This window comes from Anopheles arabiensis, chromosome 2, assembly GCF_016920715.1.
Source record: "Anopheles arabiensis isolate DONGOLA chromosome 2, AaraD3, whole genome shotgun sequence".
Lineage (NCBI taxonomy): Eukaryota > Metazoa > Arthropoda > Insecta > Diptera > Culicidae > Anopheles > Anopheles arabiensis.
In genome coordinates, this window is record NC_053517.1 from 3089148 (window position 1) to 3108654 (window position 19507).

The window sequence follows — 19507 nt, forward strand, 5'->3', positions numbered from 1 at the left end:
GTTGTTGGAGATGCCGTCCGATAATTATGTGGTGGGGCATTGTGAAATATTTCCTGCCATTTGTTTTCGGCGTATAATTTACTGGAAAGTGGTTTGACCGGGTGGGGGTGATGGAGATCCGTGTAGTGTGGGCGCGATGTGTAAGTGGAGCCGGGAGTAGCGGTGTAGAATGATACTTTGTCTAAAAATGGATTATTGAAGACCATTAACCGTAGCTTAACGATACATCTCCCCCTACATGACTTGAGCCGCCTGATTGCTCTAGGGGGGGGGGGGGGGGGGGGGGAGGAAATGGTTATGCCACCGGCGTTGTTTTGTGTATGTTTCGTTTTCAAACGATCAACATGTTGTGGGATCGTATGATCCACTGAAATTATAACGTTTTGGGTAAACGATTGTGTTAAGAGTTTAGTTCCTTTGTGTGGAGGTATGTTTAGTTTAAAGATATCATTAGAGTTATGAAATTAGTACACAATTAGAATGATTAAAATGTGGTTAATCTGTTCTCGTTTCATTTGTTTGTATGTTCGTTTGGTTTAAAACTGATGATCTTTGACGTAACAAATATTTAAGTTTATCGGAAACATTCGAAGCGAACGCCATGAATATTAAATGAAAATGTTGTCTTCGCTGAAACACAGAACCTATTGGCTGAGTGCCTATTTTTAGTTCAAACGGAAGTGGCAGAACGCATAACATTGCGCATATCCGGATCAACGATCGCTTGAGGTGTGCTCTCCTGGAGCTATTAAAGCACGGGAAATGAATCGTTAAGTTATAGGTACTTTAAATTATTATTAACTGTTAAAGTTGATATGAAAGGTGCAGTTATTGTATCTTAGTATATTAAAGGTTGAGATTATGGTTTAATTTTAAGCTTGCTATTAACCGTTTGATATTTGTTTTGACTATTAACGAGCTACATTTTTTCTTTACTTCAGGAGTTGTTTAGTAATGCCTGTTTCGGTGAATGGTCAAAGCAAATGTTAGAAGAAAACAAAAAGATATCCCTGAGCGTTGAAAATCAAAACGGTAGTCATGGTGTTCGTGGAGCGGCAGCAGCGCTGTGATTTGAGCTGTTTGTCGCGTGATTGGAATAGGAGAGAAAAAAAAAATAAGTTCACCCAAAACTTTCGCCGTAAAACAATCCGATCGGGAAAAAGTGGGTTCGTTTAGTTTCGTAATTTAATTCCTTTTCGGTGTGGAAGTTGCGCAAAATAAAAACCTACAGGAGGGGGGCCATTCCGTAACAGTAGTAGTCCGTGTGTGTGTGTGTGTGTGTGTAACTGCTGACGTTCTGAAAGTTGCAGCAAAGTTTTGATACTTGCCACGGAAGCGAAGAGCGTCGGCGTGAAGCTGCTAGATAAATTAATACGTTATGGATGGTCGGTTTTTGGAATGAATTTTCACTTCCATGGGGCCTAGCAACCGCGTACGGGAACTTTGCGCATCTCGGCACCATTCGTAGCAGTTTTGATATTTGTTATTTGAGAGGGCGAAACAGAAAAAAAAGATCTCTCGGTGTAGTAACACACACACGTTCAAAGCGTGTTGGAACAAGTTAGCACAACTTTCATAAAGCTTAATGTGGGTAAAAATAGTAGCCAAACAAGTTTATCAATTTTGTGGGTTGTTCGTGTTCTTTTAGCATTCAAAATGCTTCATCATGCTTAACTGCGTCCGTTCTACGAAGTGATAAACCGCCAAAAGTGGACCACTGACGTAATTGAAGTGGTCACCCGAGTGTTGAAAGGCGTATTTGTTCGTAGTAAATCTGTTACCTGAAAAAGGTGTGGGTTCAGCTCTGAATATGTGGTGTGTGTGTGTTGTTGTCGTTAGTACCTTTCTTTGCACGTAATTTTTCGCACGATACCGTAGAAATTCGTTTCAAGTAGCTCACATTTTGCCTTTCTCCTTCACGCCCGTCCCGTTTACTGCTGGAGCGTTTCCGCTCTAATGAAGCGCTAGGCTCTTGATTCTCATTATGAGTGCAAGCGCGAGGAAAGTGGTTGCTTCTTAGGAAACAGATGAATGCAAAGTTTGTGGCTAAAGCACACGAGGCGTAGAGAAGTGAGGCCACTTCGAATCCTTTGCTTGCGGGGAATTCTTTCTGCCTCACTCTCTCTTCTCCGGCTCTTGAATGTGCCTGCTTTGCCGTTATCTATGCTGCACGCTCGGGTTCAAACGGTGTGGTGGTACCTGGGAGAAGGAATGAAAAGTGCATAAAGAGGAAACTTAGGTCGCCTGAACATTGCATTAATTTTGCTTTTAACTTTCAAATCTCAGGCCCGCGGTGTATGTGTGGCAGGATGTGGGATGACATAATTGAAGCTTGCAGTAAAAGCACATTTTTCAAACCGGTAGAAGATGGAACCGTTACCGGTGGTGTGGTGGTTCTTTGAAGTGGTGTACAATTTTTGAACTATTTTGTGCTGCCTGAATAATATCCGCTTTACGGTCACAACAAACAGCTTCACTGTAAAAAGTGTTGTACGGTTTTTAATTGTTTCTTAGTAGCATAAAAATTACTATTTTTTTGTATTACTAAAAAATCCTATTCTAATCTCTGTACCCAGTCAGCTTTTCCGAGTTTAGACATATTTTTTGCAGGTCAGCGAATATTTCACAGCAAATTGGCCGTTGCGAACGCAATTAAATTACCCCACGGGGTCTTGGCGACCAGCTGCGCTTCTAGGAATTCAAAATTTTCTCTACTTGTTGTCGTTTTCCTGTAATAAAATCTATTTTTTATTTAATTTCATTTCAGGTAAGACCGGTGGAATGTTGCAACGGTGCAATCACCCAGAGTTTGTCAGAGCATACAGCATTCTACATGAAATGTTCTCTGTCATAAACCATCCCAGGAACTGATTGTGTGAGGAAGCGACAAAATTGTTCGACAAATCATTCACTGGGTATGTGTGTCCATTGATGTTTTATTGCTTTTTCAAACGAAAGGTTTTAGGTATGTGTGTGTATTTTTTAATACTTTGCATACGGTCGAATGTCGTCCATATCGGATCCATGCGCTCACAGCACTAGCGAGGTGTACGGGGCGGCGGCAGCATAGGGAAGGGTGGCCGCGTACGGGAAGCCGGCCGTGTATGCCGCTGCGTAGGGAGTGGTGTAGGCAGCCAGGGCAGCAGGGGCGGCCGCATAGGGAGCAAGATAGGGCGACGCTACCGTGGCCACAGCAGGTGCAGCTACGACCGGGGCAGCTGCAGCCGTGTAAGCCAGCGGCACCAAGGGCTTGGCGGAGGTAGTAGCGGCAATAGCCAGCAGGGCAACAAAGATCTGAAGCGACGAATAGAATGTGAGGGATTAGAATGTAGAACGCGTGGGGAGTGTTCCTTTTGCGATTCAGGCTAAGGAGCGGATCCCCCGAGGAACGTGATGATGAGAAATGCGTTCTAACACTTACCACTTTGGCGAACATGTTGAGGATGTGTTGGGGAAAGTTGAAGACTAGACTGGATGTGCTGCAGACAGAGACTGTACTTTGGTTCACCACAGTACAGGTGGTTTTATACGATAGCCACACCTACGCTGCCGTGGTGTGTGGACAGATCTGGATGGTCCAAACCTCGACTCGAAGCTCGATCGGTGATAGTGGTGGACACAAGCCTTGACCTTGGGTAACGGAACGGCCGCAGCGGTTATGTGATGTTGCTCTGCAGTGACTCAGACTGAACAGCTGCTCGATTCAACCATTACGCTCTACAATAATGTCTTTGGTTGCTTAATCGAAGGTGTAGCGCACAGTCCTTGTGGTGTTGTTTCGTTGGTTGAATTAAATATTTCGCCTGATACACTTGTGTGTCTCCGTTTCAAAGCCGCCTGCAATTTGTTTGGGGACAAAAAATGTGGTCCAAAATTTGCATACACACAGTGTGCGTAATGTGTGATGTGTAAAGCACGGCAGGAGGAGTGCGGCATACCGATGCTTCTCATTAATTCGTCAATTTAATTGCACTTGCGATGGAACGGGAGCAGCAGCCAATGCATCTTGGAGGTCGACCCGTCGATTTAAAATTCCCCGGACGTATTCAGTGCCCCGAGCGCCGTCGGAGTGTTGGAGTTGATCGTAACTTCATTTTGAATTCGGGCAGTTTTACGGACTTTGGGTGTCGTCGGATCCCTTGAACCGCGATGTGATGGGGGATTAAAACGTGTGTCTTCGCCGGGCTGCGAAATGGTGGGATGGTTGGTTGGCCACTCTCTTTTGATTATAAAAAGCTCAGTATCGGCAGGCAAAAGGCATCAGTTGCAATCGTGGCCTCACTGCAGTCAAGTATCTTCAGCTTATCAAGCCCCAACCACACCAAACAATCCCATCCAAGATGTACTCCAAAGTTGTGGTAAGTTTGGTCCTGCTGTTCTCTTCGGTCTGCTGTGTACCTGTGCCACAGAATATTCACAGGATAGTAACAAATCGATTTCCGGTCCTTTCCGCAGATTGCCTTCGCTCTGTGCGTTCTGAGCAGCGTTTCGGCCGGCGTCGTTCCCGTGGCGGCTCCGTTGGCGGCGGCTGGTGTCATTGCACCGTACGCCACGTCGTACAATGCGCACACGGTAAACCACAACATTGCTGCCCCGTACGTTGCGGCCACCCCTGTCGCCGCTCCGGTCGCTGTGGCCAAGTATGTCGCTGCGCCTGCCCCAGTGGCGGCCGTTGCACCAGCAGTGGCCAAGTACGTTGCTGCCCCGGCTGCCGCCTACACCGCTTACAGTGCGGCTCCGGCTGCCTACACCGCCTACAGTGCGGCTGGTGCTCCGGTGCTGCCGGCTGCCGCCTACACGGCCTACAGTGCCGCCACCTATCCGTACCTCTTCTAAAAGGTGCCTGTGATGTATTTCTGTTGATCTTCGCGATTCAAGAACGCTTGCCTTTCTTCTGCCCTGCAGTGGTACAGTTCTTACCGCAGGGGAGTTCCATCTCCCAGCTTAGCGATTACTTTCAATCAGTGTAATGCAAAATATACGAATAATTGTGTAACATAAATCCTTATCTTACTGCAAAGTTTTACCCGTGCTTATTATTACCCAGTTAAGCAGAATAGCAAACCGATCCGTTTTTGGCTGGAAACCATTACAGGTCCGAATAATGGCACCTTCGGGGAAAAAAGTATTAGTGGAAGCGATTCCAAAATATGTTTGACGGCAGCACCAACTGTCATTCGCCTGTTCGTTTGCTAGCTGATTGGAGGGTGAACGGGTGGTCGGGAGGTTGTGCGTATAAGCATGTCAGAGTGTAATTTGACGCGTTTGGCACGTAGGCGGCGGCGACCCGGCACCGGCAATCGATAGCAACCGACGTCGGTGCCCCATTACTTGGAATGCTTAAAAGTAGCGCCAAGCGAAGATGTCGGTCAGAAAGGCAAAGTATCATTATTCGCCAGTTCGTGGAATGGATCTGTGCTGGCACGCTCCTTGGGGCATGATTTGTTATGCGTAAGCAAAGCATGGTCACATCTGCCGTATTGGCGACACGCTTCGTCGGTCTCTTCGTCTCCTCGGTTCTTGTGTCCTTTTTTGTCATTAAACGATCACGTGTTGCAAGTTAATGACATTTTTTCTCGGTAGCGAGAAGAATTTGATTAAAAGTGCACGTTTTTCGCGTTTTTTTCTCTCGCATTGGTGATGGTGCGTCACGTGCTGCAAGCGCATGACTGTAATTATAAGGGTTTCTGGTCGGTTTTTCTTGAAGGTGTGAGAATGCTTAGCGCTCAGTTGCAGTGCGAAAGGGTATTTGTGATGGTTTTCTGTGAAAACGGAGACGTACTCACGTTTATTATTATTGCTGGATACATTTTTTCAACCGTTGGATTTTTATTTTCAAATCATCTTCCCAGTACGGTACGGAACGGGGAAGTGTTGAGTCGCGTAGGGTTTTTGTTTTTTTGTTGCCTGTTCGTAGCACTCGACGGTGTAAAGATAATTTATGATAATGAACACAAGCTCGAGCAGAGGGCTACATCATGCTTCCGTGCATTCAAAAAGCCCTCCCGGGTAAGATCGCTCCATCCTTCAGTTCTGCACGGTCAGGCGGCTGTGATGAGGCTAGCGGAGGGTCATAAAAAATGTACGCTGATGGCAGTCGCCTAAACCTGCAAGATCGTTGCTGCTCATGCAATTGTTTGTATAATTTTAAATATCTTTCTTTCATTCTTGGCTGTGTTTGTGTGTGTTTTTTTCAAGGCCTTGCCTCAAGTTCACAAACAGTAGAGGATAGGGACATGATGTTACGTTAGCGGCATCCACCGGTTGGGCAGACGGCGAAACCGCTGACAACTGCGCACGGTGGTGCCCGGTGATATTATTTGGTGTGCTTTTTTGTTGGGGTGAATCGCGAGCTTATCGTCGTCCCGTGTGTGCAACGGGGCAGAGAGGCAGAAACTGGGAGAGAGGTGTAGTACATTGCGCGAATGACATTTAGCATTGTGAATGCCAAAAGAAACATGCCGAAACATTCTTCCGGTTCGCAAGACGACAAAGCGACTGTATGTTAGGGAGCTAAATCCAGGAGGCAGCATAATAGAGGAGTCACCGTGCGCGGCAGTTCCCTAAATGGAGAAAGAAAAGCTCACTCAACCAAACACACACAGAGGCATAGGCAAACAGTCACACATCAGCCAACCGAAGAAGGCATTCCGGGTTTTGGTCGGGAACTCTTGAGTGACGCTATTGTTGAAAGTGTGTGGTACAACTTCCGCAAACCGTGGTTAACTTTCGACCTTTGCTGCCGACCACGATCGTGTTAGGAGGGCGAGGTGATGGGTGGAGGGTTTGCGATGAAGAGTACATTGTCTTTCTTCAGAGAGAAGGGAAGATATTGGTTGGATAGGGTCGGAGCAAGATCGGGTAAAATGATTGCGGTGTCATGTATGTATGTCCGCACTTCCCTCTCAGGCCCTTTTCTTTCCAGCCGACGACAAGGGGCACGCTTCTCCGAGGCATCTGATCACCAAGGTCTCGCTTGTCGGGTGGAATGTCTTCAGAGCCTGGAGCGTGCGAGGCGGGAAAGGTGCGGGGAGAAAGAAATGCAAAAGTTATGCTGCACTCGGGCAAAGTATACACGGGCGACATTCCGCACCGAAACCAGCTTAACCACACACCGCCCGGCTTACCAGAACAACACAATGCACAATCGTAAATACAGCCGCGCTGCATCTCCCGGACAACATCGCACGCCAAAAAAACCGCGGAATGGTCCACATCATCATCTCCGCATCATCGTGTATGTGTGGCAGTGGCTGTGTGTGCTGACGCTTATCGTCGTCGTGGTTGTCATCGTCGGCATTGTCGTCGCGCCATTCCCGGGGAGCTTGCCAAACTGTCGAAACAATGTAGCGCCGAGAGTAAGCCAGCCAGGGCGGGGGGTGAGGGAAAGGGGCAGTGGAAAAGGATGCGCATAAGGGAGTCATCCTTTTTCTTCGGCTCTTTAATTTTCTTGCCCACTCAGCGGTGGGCTCGCTCGCAGCGGGTTTTGTGTTTTGCGCGAGCTCTTCCGTTCACGTTGTGTTTGTCGCTGTCCGAGCTTCCTGTATATGGTTTCCGCTCGTGCCCGCTTGCTACTCTACAACCGCACACAACCACCGGTTAACTGATTTCGCTTCACACCACCACCCGGCCAGTGAGACGCGACGCAGCTCGCAGCTGCAACATAAATTTCGTCCGTTTGCATTTATGATGACATACGTGCATCCATTTTTGACGTCTCTATGCATCGCTAATGTTCCGCCGCAAAGATCCAGGGTGTGTCCCGGTGTTTGGGAGTCCGCTGCCCGGAAATAAAAGCTTGCATTGTGTAGTGTTTGCAGTTTGCAGAGCAGCCACACTCGAATATGTCGCTGGCTGTGCTAGCTTTACACAAACTCTCTTGCTCTGGCCCGGAAATGCAGGTGACTCATTCAGCAGCTTCTGTCGTTCGCTTGTTTTGAAATGCAACGTCACTCCACCCAGCTTCCAGCCGTGCGAGACCGTTTGCGTAACAGCAAGACGTATACACAAGACCAACCAGCATAACGGACGAATCATACTGCGAAACCGCGAAGCACACACAATCGGATGGACGGTTTTTGTGTATGTTTTTTTTTTCGTGGAAAAAATCTTCTCGTTCCCTTGATAACTTTCCCTTGATGTGAGGCGGTTAAGGGCAGCGCTGTGGTGTCGGTTGCTTACTTTATTGATGCGCTTCTTTTCATTGCGCATTGCTTGCTTGTCTCCTCGTTATATAGTGTACTGTAATCAGCATGTTAAGTTTGTGACGCGCTGTTTACCGTTGATTTGAGTTTTGATTGCCGTAGGGTGTTTATTTTTCAAGAAACTACGTCGTCATTTCAGCGTTTCCGTTTGATACGTTAGTCAATGTGGCAAAGAATGCGCTAAATGTGTCCATAAAATGTTTAGTTTTAGCGTAAAATTGGTATCAAGATTCGAACGAGCTGCTTTGAATGTCTGATAGTTTTTCCTCAAACTCAAAACATCAATTTCCCAATTGCAGCCAACTTTCGCCAATTGGATGAACTTTGAACGATCGAATAGAACGAGCGAAAGACTGCAATAAGCTTATAGATAAAACATGATTGCATTAGTGAGACTTATTTTTCCCGCCACTGCAATAATGCTGCAACAGTAACGAAACGTTTTCTTTTGGTGCATTCTCTCTCCCATTCCACGATTAAAGGTAATGAAGATCATAATTGGAAATTTGCTAAGTTTTTCCATTAGTGCACCACCACCACCGGTTCAGAATATGGATTAGCATATAAACCGTTTACGAGCACTCTTTTGCGCTTCACTTCAATCCCACGAACGCCGTTAAACTCGCCACAAAACTCTTCGCCCGAAGCCGTCGCTTTGATTGCAAAAAATAGTCGGAATATCTTCCGTCGGCGTTGAATTTGTCCTGGAATGCCCTTTGCGTCACAGGACGATGCAGTTGCATGAGGAGAGCTGTCTGCTTGCTGCTCGATTGGAATTTTCCACAGCTATTTACCCGGGCGGTTGGGCGACATCACGGGCTTTCCGATGCTTGCCAATTTCGCTCGCCGATTCTTGGCTGATAATGAAGACCGATTAAAGGGCGAATGCGAGTGGCCATGCATGGCGCGTGGAGAAGTTTTGCCCTCGTGGGGTTGTCTGGGATCGATTAAATGCAATTGGAATGATCTCTCTTTCTGATTTGACTCTATCTCTCACTCATCAACAAACGATTCGGTAATGAGAGTTGTGCCGTCGTTGGAACCAGAGCGACCAGAGAGGTCGTTCCGGATTTGTTGTAAAGTCAATGAATCATAATTATATCGACTAATCGAAAGAACTTTACTTTGGCACACGGTTTAGTGCTGCTGACGCGGGCAATGGGCAGCATTCCAGTGAACTTAATCTAGGTCATGTTTATTAATGAGCTGTGGAAGGGAAAGAGAGAAGCTAGAGAGCTTTCGTTTCGTGGGAAATGGGAAGTACGGAGGCGTTGTTATCATTGCAAAAAGGGATCTAATGTAAGCTAGCGTGAGCGTCTTTGATAGTTTCAATAGCTGTGATTATTCATCCCCATTTGTACTCAGTTCTAGTTGGAATATCAAATACCTAGAGCTTATCTCACAAGGTTCCCGCATGAAGATCCTCGTAAACATGGTGCAAAATCTATCATCACTCTCGAGCCATGCCGGTAGCTCCGGGCGAAACGTTAAGCAGATGAAAATTTATGATTTAGCCACTAAAGCGCAGCTGCCTACTTGAGTACGCGGCACGGTTACGGGAAAGCTTAACCAGGCTTCACTTATGACGCAGATAATGTCGACGGTAATGTTTATAATAGGCCATTGTGATAATGATTAACGCGGAAAACTTTGCGCTCGCAACGGGCCAGATTCTGGCATGATCGTACGCAGTCCAGTGAAGCTTGTTATTGGAGAAGAAAAGTCCCCAGTAATGGGTCCCTGCCATACCGTGCTGGCCTAGAGCACATAGCCGGGTGGGATATAAATCCACATTTTAAGCTTTGTTTATCGTCTTGGGAAATGCGTCCAGATGTAGGCTGGGGCGGAGAGATATGGGCGTCCAGGGAGCTTAAAGGGCAACTCTCGTTTCGCTATGATGGATGTGTCCCGGGTTCTTACTAGTTGGTAAGTGTGGCTAATTTGTGTCAGTGGATGCCTTTGCCTTCACAAACCCCCGCAATGTACGCAGGTGTTTGGGTACGCTCATGGGGAACTCGTGAAGGAGAATGTAAAGTTTTAGTAACTTCCTGACGGGTATATATAGGGGTGTTCCTAGCAGCACCGTGTACTGCGGTTGTAGGCAAATGTTGCGGAGCCACTGAAGCTGATTGAATTTAGCGATGAAACCCACGCGCTCTTGCCTTCGTGTGGTGCAGTGAAACGTACCATGATTACACATGTACGCAAGGATGTGCGTGTGTGTATGCGTACGTTTAGTGCAAAATGGCTCCGGCTGCTTGCAGATGGCGCCGACGAAACTTACGAACCGCAAGCCGTAATGCATGGTATAGGTTTGTAATATATTTCTCATTTGAGCGAAACACCAAGTCGCGTTACATGTGGCTGTATCCTCTCCATCTGCTGCTATAGTTGGCAGTTGTCGCACATCGTCTGGAGCGTTGGTGCGCTCCGACAAACCTCGAACCTGGAGCCATGTAATTGAATTGATACGATCCCAGGTGGAAAGTAGGTTATGGTACGCATTTGCGGTCCTTACACGCTAGTGAAGCACCGAAGGACAGATCCTTTGTTGTAAACTTCCTATGAATATGGTTTCACTGCATAAGGCATTCATTACGAAGCTATTTATTTGTAGATTAAGAAACCTGAAACGAAATATGCGCTATCGGTAGCTTGCTGTGATTTAAATTTAAGCGTGTATTTCCAACGTGTTTCTGAGATCTTGGAGAATGGAGAATTCGACTACAATCTCAGCTTAATAATGCTGCAGGGTGCAGGGCGATGTCCTGTTTGTTATTATATTTCTTCGCAATGTCTTAAATTTCCAAAAATTCTGAAACACGAAATGTCTTCAGGAAAGAAAGCGCTAATGAAACCTGGATTCCTGGAAGATGAACGCTTTAAGATTAAGATCTCAACATCATGAAGACATAGCATGTTTTGGTTGTGTATCATATGCTGTGCGGAGAATGTCGGTCAATGTTGTGGAATTTATTCTTGCTCGTCTTCACATTTCAATACGCAACGCAAAAACGCATACCAACTTCCAATTAGCAGCGCTCGCGACAAGGACCTGCTGGGGCTGTGGTGCTTGTTAGTATTCTTGGGGCGTACAGTGCACGATTTGCCGTTTGCGCCCTCGCCCGTCTCGGCATTGAACGTGCTCTCCCTCCGTCCTCCTTGGCACTGTCTGGTTGGGAATTTAAAAAGATGAGGTATTAAAATTCATCACGTTCCATTCGCGTTTGTTACAAAGCCATGTGCTCTTGTTTTGCTGTACCATTCCCAAGACATTAGGAATCCCAGATGGCCATTAGCCGTAAAGAGCCTTTTATCAAGAGACATATGTTAGCGGTAACATACTTGGAGGCTCCTGTTGGTTTCTCTTTCATGCAACTGCCATTGCTTCTTTGTGTCGTGCCGTGCGCGTGGAAAGCCAACACATTCTGAGTGTGTATGTCTTTTGCGGTTAAAAATGTGGTTTGGCCATAAAATCATCGATTAATGTTGAGAGTTTATTAGCTTGTTGTCTGGTTTGCTGGTGCAAACTGGCACTGCTGCCGCTGCTGGTGCTAAAGTTGGCCTAAAAGCGTTTGCGTGTTTTGCCCGCGCGATGGCATTCCTTGGAAAATGGCGGTTAATTTTTGCCTTTTCGCAAGTGCAGAAAATATCGCAAAGCCACTTCTGGCGGAAATTGGAACCGGCGGGGGAACTACTCGGGCATGGTGAATGGTTTCCGCCCTGCACTACCGGTTTCGTCTCCGACGTTTTCGCACAACCGTCAGAAATGGCAGCGGAAATGGATTTCGCGTTTGGGAATTCTTTCATGTCATTCAAATTTGCCTGCTGCCAAATCAACGTTTCGTCCGCCTTTCGGTTGGCTTTTAATTTCTCATTAACGGATGACGGGGTTAGTGACAGCTTGTCGGAAGCTTTTATTTGGTAAAGTTTTGCGCAAAGTTAAGCAACAACAGCATGATGCCAGCACCAGCACCAAGCGCTCTAGTGCACCGAATGTGATCAAGCACGGCCAAGGACGCCCGAAGGTCGGCACAACCGATGGGCATTTGTTCGGGTGGCCACCGTACGGAACGGAAGCGAAATCCGTTGCGTAAGAAATGGACAGAAACAATCGGGATTCGCCATCGGTATGTGCAAAAAAAAAACGACTGTGCGCAAAGTGACAAAAAAGAAATGAACAAAACGGCCGTGAATACGCGAACTCTTCTCGGACGTCGGAACGCTATCGGGCAGGCCAGACTTCGTGGTAGAGCAGCTCAGCGCAATTCGCCGAGAAAAGGATGTCGTCGGTTGCGGTCGCTCGCCCTGGGAAGGGTTATTTTAATTGAGTTTTCAAATAGTTCGAAGGGCTTTCCCACAATGGTACGGAACTGTGGAGCTGCTGCTTTGCAGGATGGGCGAGGGCGGTAACGCGATAAGAAGGAGCCACAGAAAATTGCGTGCAGGAATGTGAACTTATTCTTTATTCGATTTCTTTATTTGCGCCCTTTGTATGTCAACCGCACCCTCCGCTGTGGCATTGATGGCGTGGCGGTGAAGCGAGCGTTAGTTGGATATATTGATTTAAAAGTTGGCTAGAAGTTCAATTTGCTGAGAAATGTAATTGAAATCATACGGGTGGAGAAGGGTTTTGCTTCACAAACTAACGGTGCGCTAGATTTGAAGCAAAATCGGTAATTTGTGTAAGGAATTGTAAATTATAATTATTTCTCAATACTTGTTTACTTAATTAGCATCAGTTAAAATTGCAGTTCTGTTAGTAAAGATGTTTTGTTTACTACATCCACCCTGTGCCCTGTGCTTGTCTCATTGCATCAGCCAGCGGGCCATGGTGAAAGGGCCATTTTTCATCGGCTAGTTCTCCTCCAGCCTGCCCGGTTTCAGAATAAAAACAGCCAAATGATGGACCGACCATGACGGTTGGCAGCGCTATTGTGTTTTACGGTCCGGGGGAAATTAACCTCAATCGGAGTTTTGTTTTCTTCGGTTGGATGAACGGCTCCACTATCATCGATTCATGGTGGTTGAGTTTTCGGTCACTCGGTACCGCGAGGGGAGTGATTAACTATCGATATCAGCAACCGTTTTGCAAACGAGTTCACTTACGATCGGTGGCTTGTTTTCACTTTCTAGCAAAACCTCGTGCAATCCATAGATTATGCAATTGTGGTGAGATTTGTAGACAAACAAAAGTGAAAATGGTGGAAGGATTAATCAGAGCATAGAGAGCGTTTTATCGTTTCATTGTGTTTGCTTTCTCGTCATCTGAATGGGAATGCCATTTCCGTAGGCAGTTTGTTAATGGCCGTTTGTGGTGCTGTAAAACATGCATTTCCTTTAGGAATTCATTTATTGGTAGCAGCAGGGCAGCATGAATTATTTGAAGAATGGGATTTATCGGCTTCAGCTTTGAAACATTTAGCAAGACAAACGAACGAATCAATACAGCTTCTGAATGAAAATACTTAGCAGAGTGAAACCGATCGTGCAGGAGCGTATGTTTGGACGAGACGATGATCATCATGCACTTCGCTTATAATTCTTACATTCGCACGATCATCAGATACTCGCAAAAACGCCATCTGTTGAGGCTGATCGTGTGGTTGAAGTGATAAATTTTATCATTTGCGGGCATACCTTAAACCGTCCAATACTATTCATGCATAATAATACCGAGAGAGAGCAAAGGCGAGGCAAGGTGATGAAAAGTGTACCTTCAACAGCAACAGAAGGACGTCTGAGAGCAGGCCCCGATGGGTGAGAAATGGCTGGTTTTACGGCTGCCCGTTTGGTTCTGTTTAGTGGGGCAGCCGCATAAGCGTGCATACGAGCAAAACCTCCGAAAAGGGAGAGCGACCGAGGCTTCTAAATTATTCACCGAAACCGCTCGACACCGACCCGATTCGCGTTAAAACCACCGTTTCTAACGTTTGGCTCGGGGCGGGTGAGGGGGCCATTCACTAATGCGCGTTTCATCCACCACCGCCATTACCGCCGGCTTCTCTTCTCCCCCCTGCACGTGCATCGGTTAGCGTGGTTTATTGCAGCAACTGTCCTGCTGGCCGAAAAGCAAAAGCGTCAGGGGTTTGCAAATAAGCGGCGGCAAATTTGGCTGCGAAAAACCGACGCACTCCGAATCCTTTCGCAATGGGCCCGTTTTTTGGGAAACGATGGAGTCAGGCTGAACGCGCCTTGTTCGAAGTTTACTCCTCGTTAGGGAATAGAGGGGGAAAACAGGAGACGAACGGTTCTCTTTTTGCGGTTGTTGTTTGGCTGTCAAATATTGTTATTTGTTAGCGGTCGTGCTGTCTAAAATGCCTAGCTTCCGATGTGTGGCGAGCAGCAGCAGCAGCAGTAGCATCACCACCAATGGAACACAGCATCCGGTTTTCCCAGCGCTCATTAACCTGTCCAGTACCGCTTGAAGAGAGTGTTCAGAATATTGCGTCCAATTTAATAACAATACCAAGTTGGTCAATGAAGCACGGTTGCTGTTTTTTTTGCATCACACAGTTGCGGGTTGTACCGAAAATTGTGCGGCAACTCGCTAATATTTGCACTAAGGGTGTGCAAACCGCCAAACCATCGAACCTTCTCCTTCCCACCGTTCTAAAGGTGGTCGTTTCAGGAGGTCGAGTATATGTTTCACTTTTTTGCGAAGCGAATTTCCCATTCAACTCATTGCTTTTCCTTCCATAAGGCAACAACCACCTGCCATAGCTTTGCCCCCCGGTGTATGTGTGGGTAGTAGCAGCCCTCCAGAGGTGGCCTCAAGCTGTGCGCAGACACGAGAAAATCGAGAGCTCCTCCGCTGCGTGTTGCTGCTGGTCATTGCTCAACATTAGAGCAGAGTCTGTTATGGTTAAAAATTTGTTGAATGTTTGGCAAGCATTGGCACCGCAACAGATGCCACAGTGGCAGATGCAAGTAGAGCCCCGTAAGTAGTAGTCAAACCCCTGGTCCTGGTCGGACGGTGTGTTGCTATGCAAATACGCCATTTGTTGATGTACTGAGTTAATTATGTGTCTCGGTACGTTCATTATCGGGCGACGGGTGTGTATGGCTGACGAAGCACGGGCGAGGGATGGTAAAGTTAGTAAACGATGTTGCTCCCAGCGTTCAGTTCGGGAGCATGGACAGAGTGCGAGTCTGTTGCTGCTGATGTGCCGTGTAACTCTGTCGTGCGATTTTGTAGCATCCGGCAGGAAATTATGCCGCAAAATATAAAGCAATCGCATTAAAAAAGAATGCTCAATGGTATACTTTTCTATTACAGGAGAAAATTGGTGTTTTGTCTTTCTAGCCTAATTGGAAGTATCATGAAAATATTCAATTTAATTTAAACTTCTACCGTAAACTAGATTTAAATAATTATATTGCAACGGTTATGTTATTGGTGCTTTTGTAGTACAAAATTAAGACCCAACTAAGTGTGTTAACTTTGAAAAAAAAACACGTAAAAACCGTTCTAAATTAATTAGAAAACCCCATTCAATGTCTATTTCAAATAGAAAATGTCGCCAATGCACAATTGAAATAAAAGGTAAAGATATTTAATCCATTAGCATTTTAACTAACTTGCAACAGTTTTGCAACTAGTTTTCCACTTCCCTGGCCACCGTAATCGTTACCGAAGTAAGTCTTTTGTTTGATGAGGAAAATTCGTTAGTTATGAATGTTCAGCGAAGAGCAAATAAGCGTTTTGAAAATCTGCCCTTAGCACAGCACTGCCGGGAACGAGTTATGAAGTGACAGCAGAAGCAGCTGATTGGAATTGCAAATTTATAGGAGTTTAACACCCTTTCCACCGGGTGAGATTGCATGCGCCCCCCCGAGCTCGCCCCCAAAACCCAGATGCAAATGACGAATTTCGCAGGCTTTTCTCGTCGTCTTTGCCCCCCCGCCAAGAGGTGGAAAGGAGCGTTGTACGAGCTTACGCGCTCGTAAGGAAGTCGACAGATCTTGTCCGACCGTAAGTCGAGCACCAGAGAGCGTCCGACACGGCGGGTGCGTGCGGTGGGGTTCTCCTTAATATCCAGTCAAAAGTCAGTTACGGCTAAAACACACCGCGATTGCGTCCACTGATGGGGCTCGGCGAAGAGCGTGTGAAAGTTCAAGGAGTTTTTTCATATCTATGCTAATTCGATGCTGCACATTGTTCCCATCCGTAAGCTCCCGGCGGTGGCGGCGGCGCCACTGCGAACGTGAGGTGGAACCGTCTCTGTGTGTGCTGCAGGGAGTGTGGAAAGCGGCAAGCCTGGATAGAAAATATGTGTTTTGTCGCTTCTTTTTTCGGGTCGTCTCTGCTTCCGTGGTATCCGTTTCCGGTTCCGGAACGTTTTTTGTCTCTTCCGTTTGACGGGTCAGGGAGAAGGTGTAGAAATCCTTGCAACGGAGAGCAATGGAAGCAGCACCGTGCGTAAGGCTTTGTTATGCCGAGAGTTCTTTAGAATTGAATTTTTACTCATCTATCGCGGCTTGGACACACGGCAAATGGTGAAGATGTGACGGAGGGGGAGGTTTTTCACAGATTCTTGCTCGGGGTGTTCAGGGTTCGCAGGCAAAACAGTAAACGACGTTTGCGCTATAATGGATTTTTATTTCAATGAAAACCACCGCCGCCGCCGCTGGCCGATTCGGGGGACTATCCGAAACGAATGAAACAATTTCTTTTCGGGGCGAGTCTCTTGTCCTTCTTTTTATCTTCCCTCCGATTGCAATGCTGACACACGTCACCGTTTGCGTTTTGACGAGAACATTATAAGCTGGAAAATTAATATTAATGAATTTGTTTTACCTTTCTCCATTTTTCTTCTCTTTCCTTTTTTTTCCAACAGGTAAGCGTGCGACGGGCTTGATGAGGGAACATGACGATTTTTTACAAGCGGACGAAGAATTACTTCTGGAAAAGCGCGTGTATAACAGTAAGCAAAAAGAAGGACGCGGGTCGGTTTTGTTGGTTTGACAAGTTTGTTGTTTCAATGCTTGTTGCCGCACCATCGTACTGTTTGGTAGGATATTTTTTACCTTCCGAAATGTGAAATGTACTTTACAGGGTTGTTGATCATTTCCTTTTTCTCGTGCGGTTGGTAGTCGTCATAGTAGTACAATGAATTGCGTTTACCACAAAGCGCTTCACGAAGCGGAGTCGGGCCAATTGGCCGACAAACGTATGCAAGGGTCTCTCTCTCTGGTTACTGTTTACCTCTCATCTCTTTGCGGCTGACCGTGGGGCCGATCCTGCGGAAACGGTAATTGAATTATTACGTGAGGTATTTATGCGATCACTGGTAGCGCGGCTTCTGGCCGGCACAAACATTTACCAAACCCGGGCCGGAAAGCATACAAATGGCAAGAGAACACACCGCTCCTTAACAGATGGCCGGAGTTGTTCGCAATGCCATGTTTGCTAGCGATGGGGGGAGTTGGGGGTGTTGTTTGGGGTGTGTCAGCGGAGGTGTTGGCCTTTTTGTAAGTGTGCACATGCTCATGGCTTGGACAGTGCGTTCTATCCCCTGTAAGTTGTCGCTGTATTGCGCGGTTACGGCTAAGTAAAAGAATTTCTCCGTCCGGTCAGTGGTTGGTTGCGGGTGTCTTCTAGCATACCGTAGGACCTAGGTCTTCCCTGCGTGTGTGTGTGTGTATTTATCTGTTTGCCGTCTAGCGAAAAAGGGGTGTAATGACCATTCGTCGCTGTGTGTTGTGTGTGTTACTGCTTCTCCCTGGTTATAATTCTACGTGCGTTCCGATGCGATGCGGATACTTGTTTGCTGCTGCCACATTGTTTGCGTACATAAGCGAGTGGCCCCCGCGAGCTGTTAGGGGGGGGGTGGTTTGCTGCTGGTTGTAAGAAAAAATATTTACCCAACTCGCTGGACGACACCGTGTGTTTCCGCAGCAGCAGCAGCGCAGGTTCGTTGTACTGAAGAGAGACGCAGCAAGGCGGAAACACTACTGGCAATTCTTGTGAAATAATGTTGAGCTTCTTTTTAATGGTACTTTTGGCTAGACAATCATTCCGTGGGTGGGCTTAGTCTCTATTTTGCCACAGAGAGAAGCTCCGCTGGCTGGGATAATGATGCGAGCGCGCGCTCGGCCCTGAAATACAGTCGCATTAATTTTATCGTGCAACATTAAAAGTTGGTTTTGAAAATTGAAATTAGACCCAAATTTTCCAAAAGCCCTCCTAAATTGTTCCCCTCCACCTGCTCCACGCCCGTTGCCGAAGATGATCCCATGTTCTGGGTAATTTTATCACCTCCGTCGTTCGTTCGCTTGCGTTTTCGGGAAATCTTTGCATGCCATGGCCGAGCCTGATCCACTGCAAGCGACATGAAATGGTCGTAGATGGAAGGGAAGATTGTGTGGGACGTTTTTTTGCATCATCTTCTTCGCTTTACGTTGATAGCAAATTTAAAGCATCATCAGCCGCGTACCAGAAACGGCACATGTAAAAGTTTATCGTTTTATCATCAGCTTCGGTGTGTGGGGGGGACACACGGTTTAGTGTGGCACTCGATATTGGCTGTTTTGCTGTGAAAAGCACGCAAGCAGTTTGCAAGGATCATAAACCACTGTGTGGGATCTTCAATCGGGGTCTCATTTGCCGCTGCTAGGGCGAGAGTGGAGCACAGTGGAACTCTTGAAATGGTGTCAGGAGCTTATCGCAATGGGATCTTTGTGGGCGATGTGTGCTCGTTGGATGTGTTCTTGCACACGGGGCATTAACGCTTCTATAAAATTGGTTTAAAAATGGGACATTATTTGAGCCGTTGTCTTACATTCGACAGCCGCATCTCGGTAAGATTGGCCTGGAAGCAAATTATGAGAAAATGGAAGCGCAAAATTGTTCCGTATTAACCCTGTTCATGCCTGTTCCTCTTGGTTTTAAAACAGTCTAGCAAAGGGTGTCTCTTCAGCAAGAGCTTTTCTTGGAATTGCTCTGCTCAATGCATACTCTGAACGTCTGTGAGGTGCAAAATATGGAAAACAAGGGTACACGTTATGTTCGCAACCCGTCTGCTGATGTTGGTTGTGCATCCAAAGGATTGTTGTTTCCTGTCGCTCTGTGTGGTTCGTTTTTCTCTGCTCTGATTGTTTGGTGCATATGTTTATGCGCTTTAGTTCCGGTTTGGTAAGCTTCAGCCACACCAACCATTAAAGGTAGTTCAACAGTAAGAAGACGAAGATGTCTGTTTAAAGTGACCCTTGGAGCGTTCAAGATTTGCATCGATACAACAGCGCGACATGAAACTAAATTTTTATTACACCTTTATTCCTCATGCTGCTGCGGAGCAGGT

At 46.6% G+C, this 19507-nt stretch overlaps 3 protein-coding genes across 6 annotated transcripts in view; 2 read left to right on the top strand and 1 right to left on the bottom strand.

Annotated features, from left to right (window-relative positions):
* Positions 1-19507, top strand: part of LOC120896454 (furin-like protease 1, isoforms 1/1-X/2) — a 141471-nt gene that overhangs the window by 35427 nt on the left and 86537 nt on the right. The gene's annotated exons all lie outside the window — the stretch shown is intronic.
* LOC120896457 lies at positions 2725-3555 on the bottom strand. Its single transcript, XM_040300587.1, has 2 exons — positions 3422-3555; positions 2725-3294 (listed from the first exon to the last, which is right to left on the bottom strand). The coding sequence occupies exons 1-2, from the start codon at positions 3434-3436 to the stop codon at positions 3031-3033; spliced, it is 279 nt and encodes a 92-aa protein (XP_040156521.1). The 5' UTR covers positions 3437-3555; the 3' UTR covers positions 2725-3030.
* LOC120896456 (cuticle protein 16.5-like) lies at positions 4227-5020 on the top strand. The gene is made up of 2 exons (XM_040300586.1): positions 4227-4358; positions 4456-5020. The coding sequence occupies exons 1-2, from the start codon at positions 4341-4343 to the stop codon at positions 4834-4836; spliced, it is 399 nt and encodes a 132-aa protein (XP_040156520.1). The 5' UTR covers positions 4227-4340; the 3' UTR covers positions 4837-5020.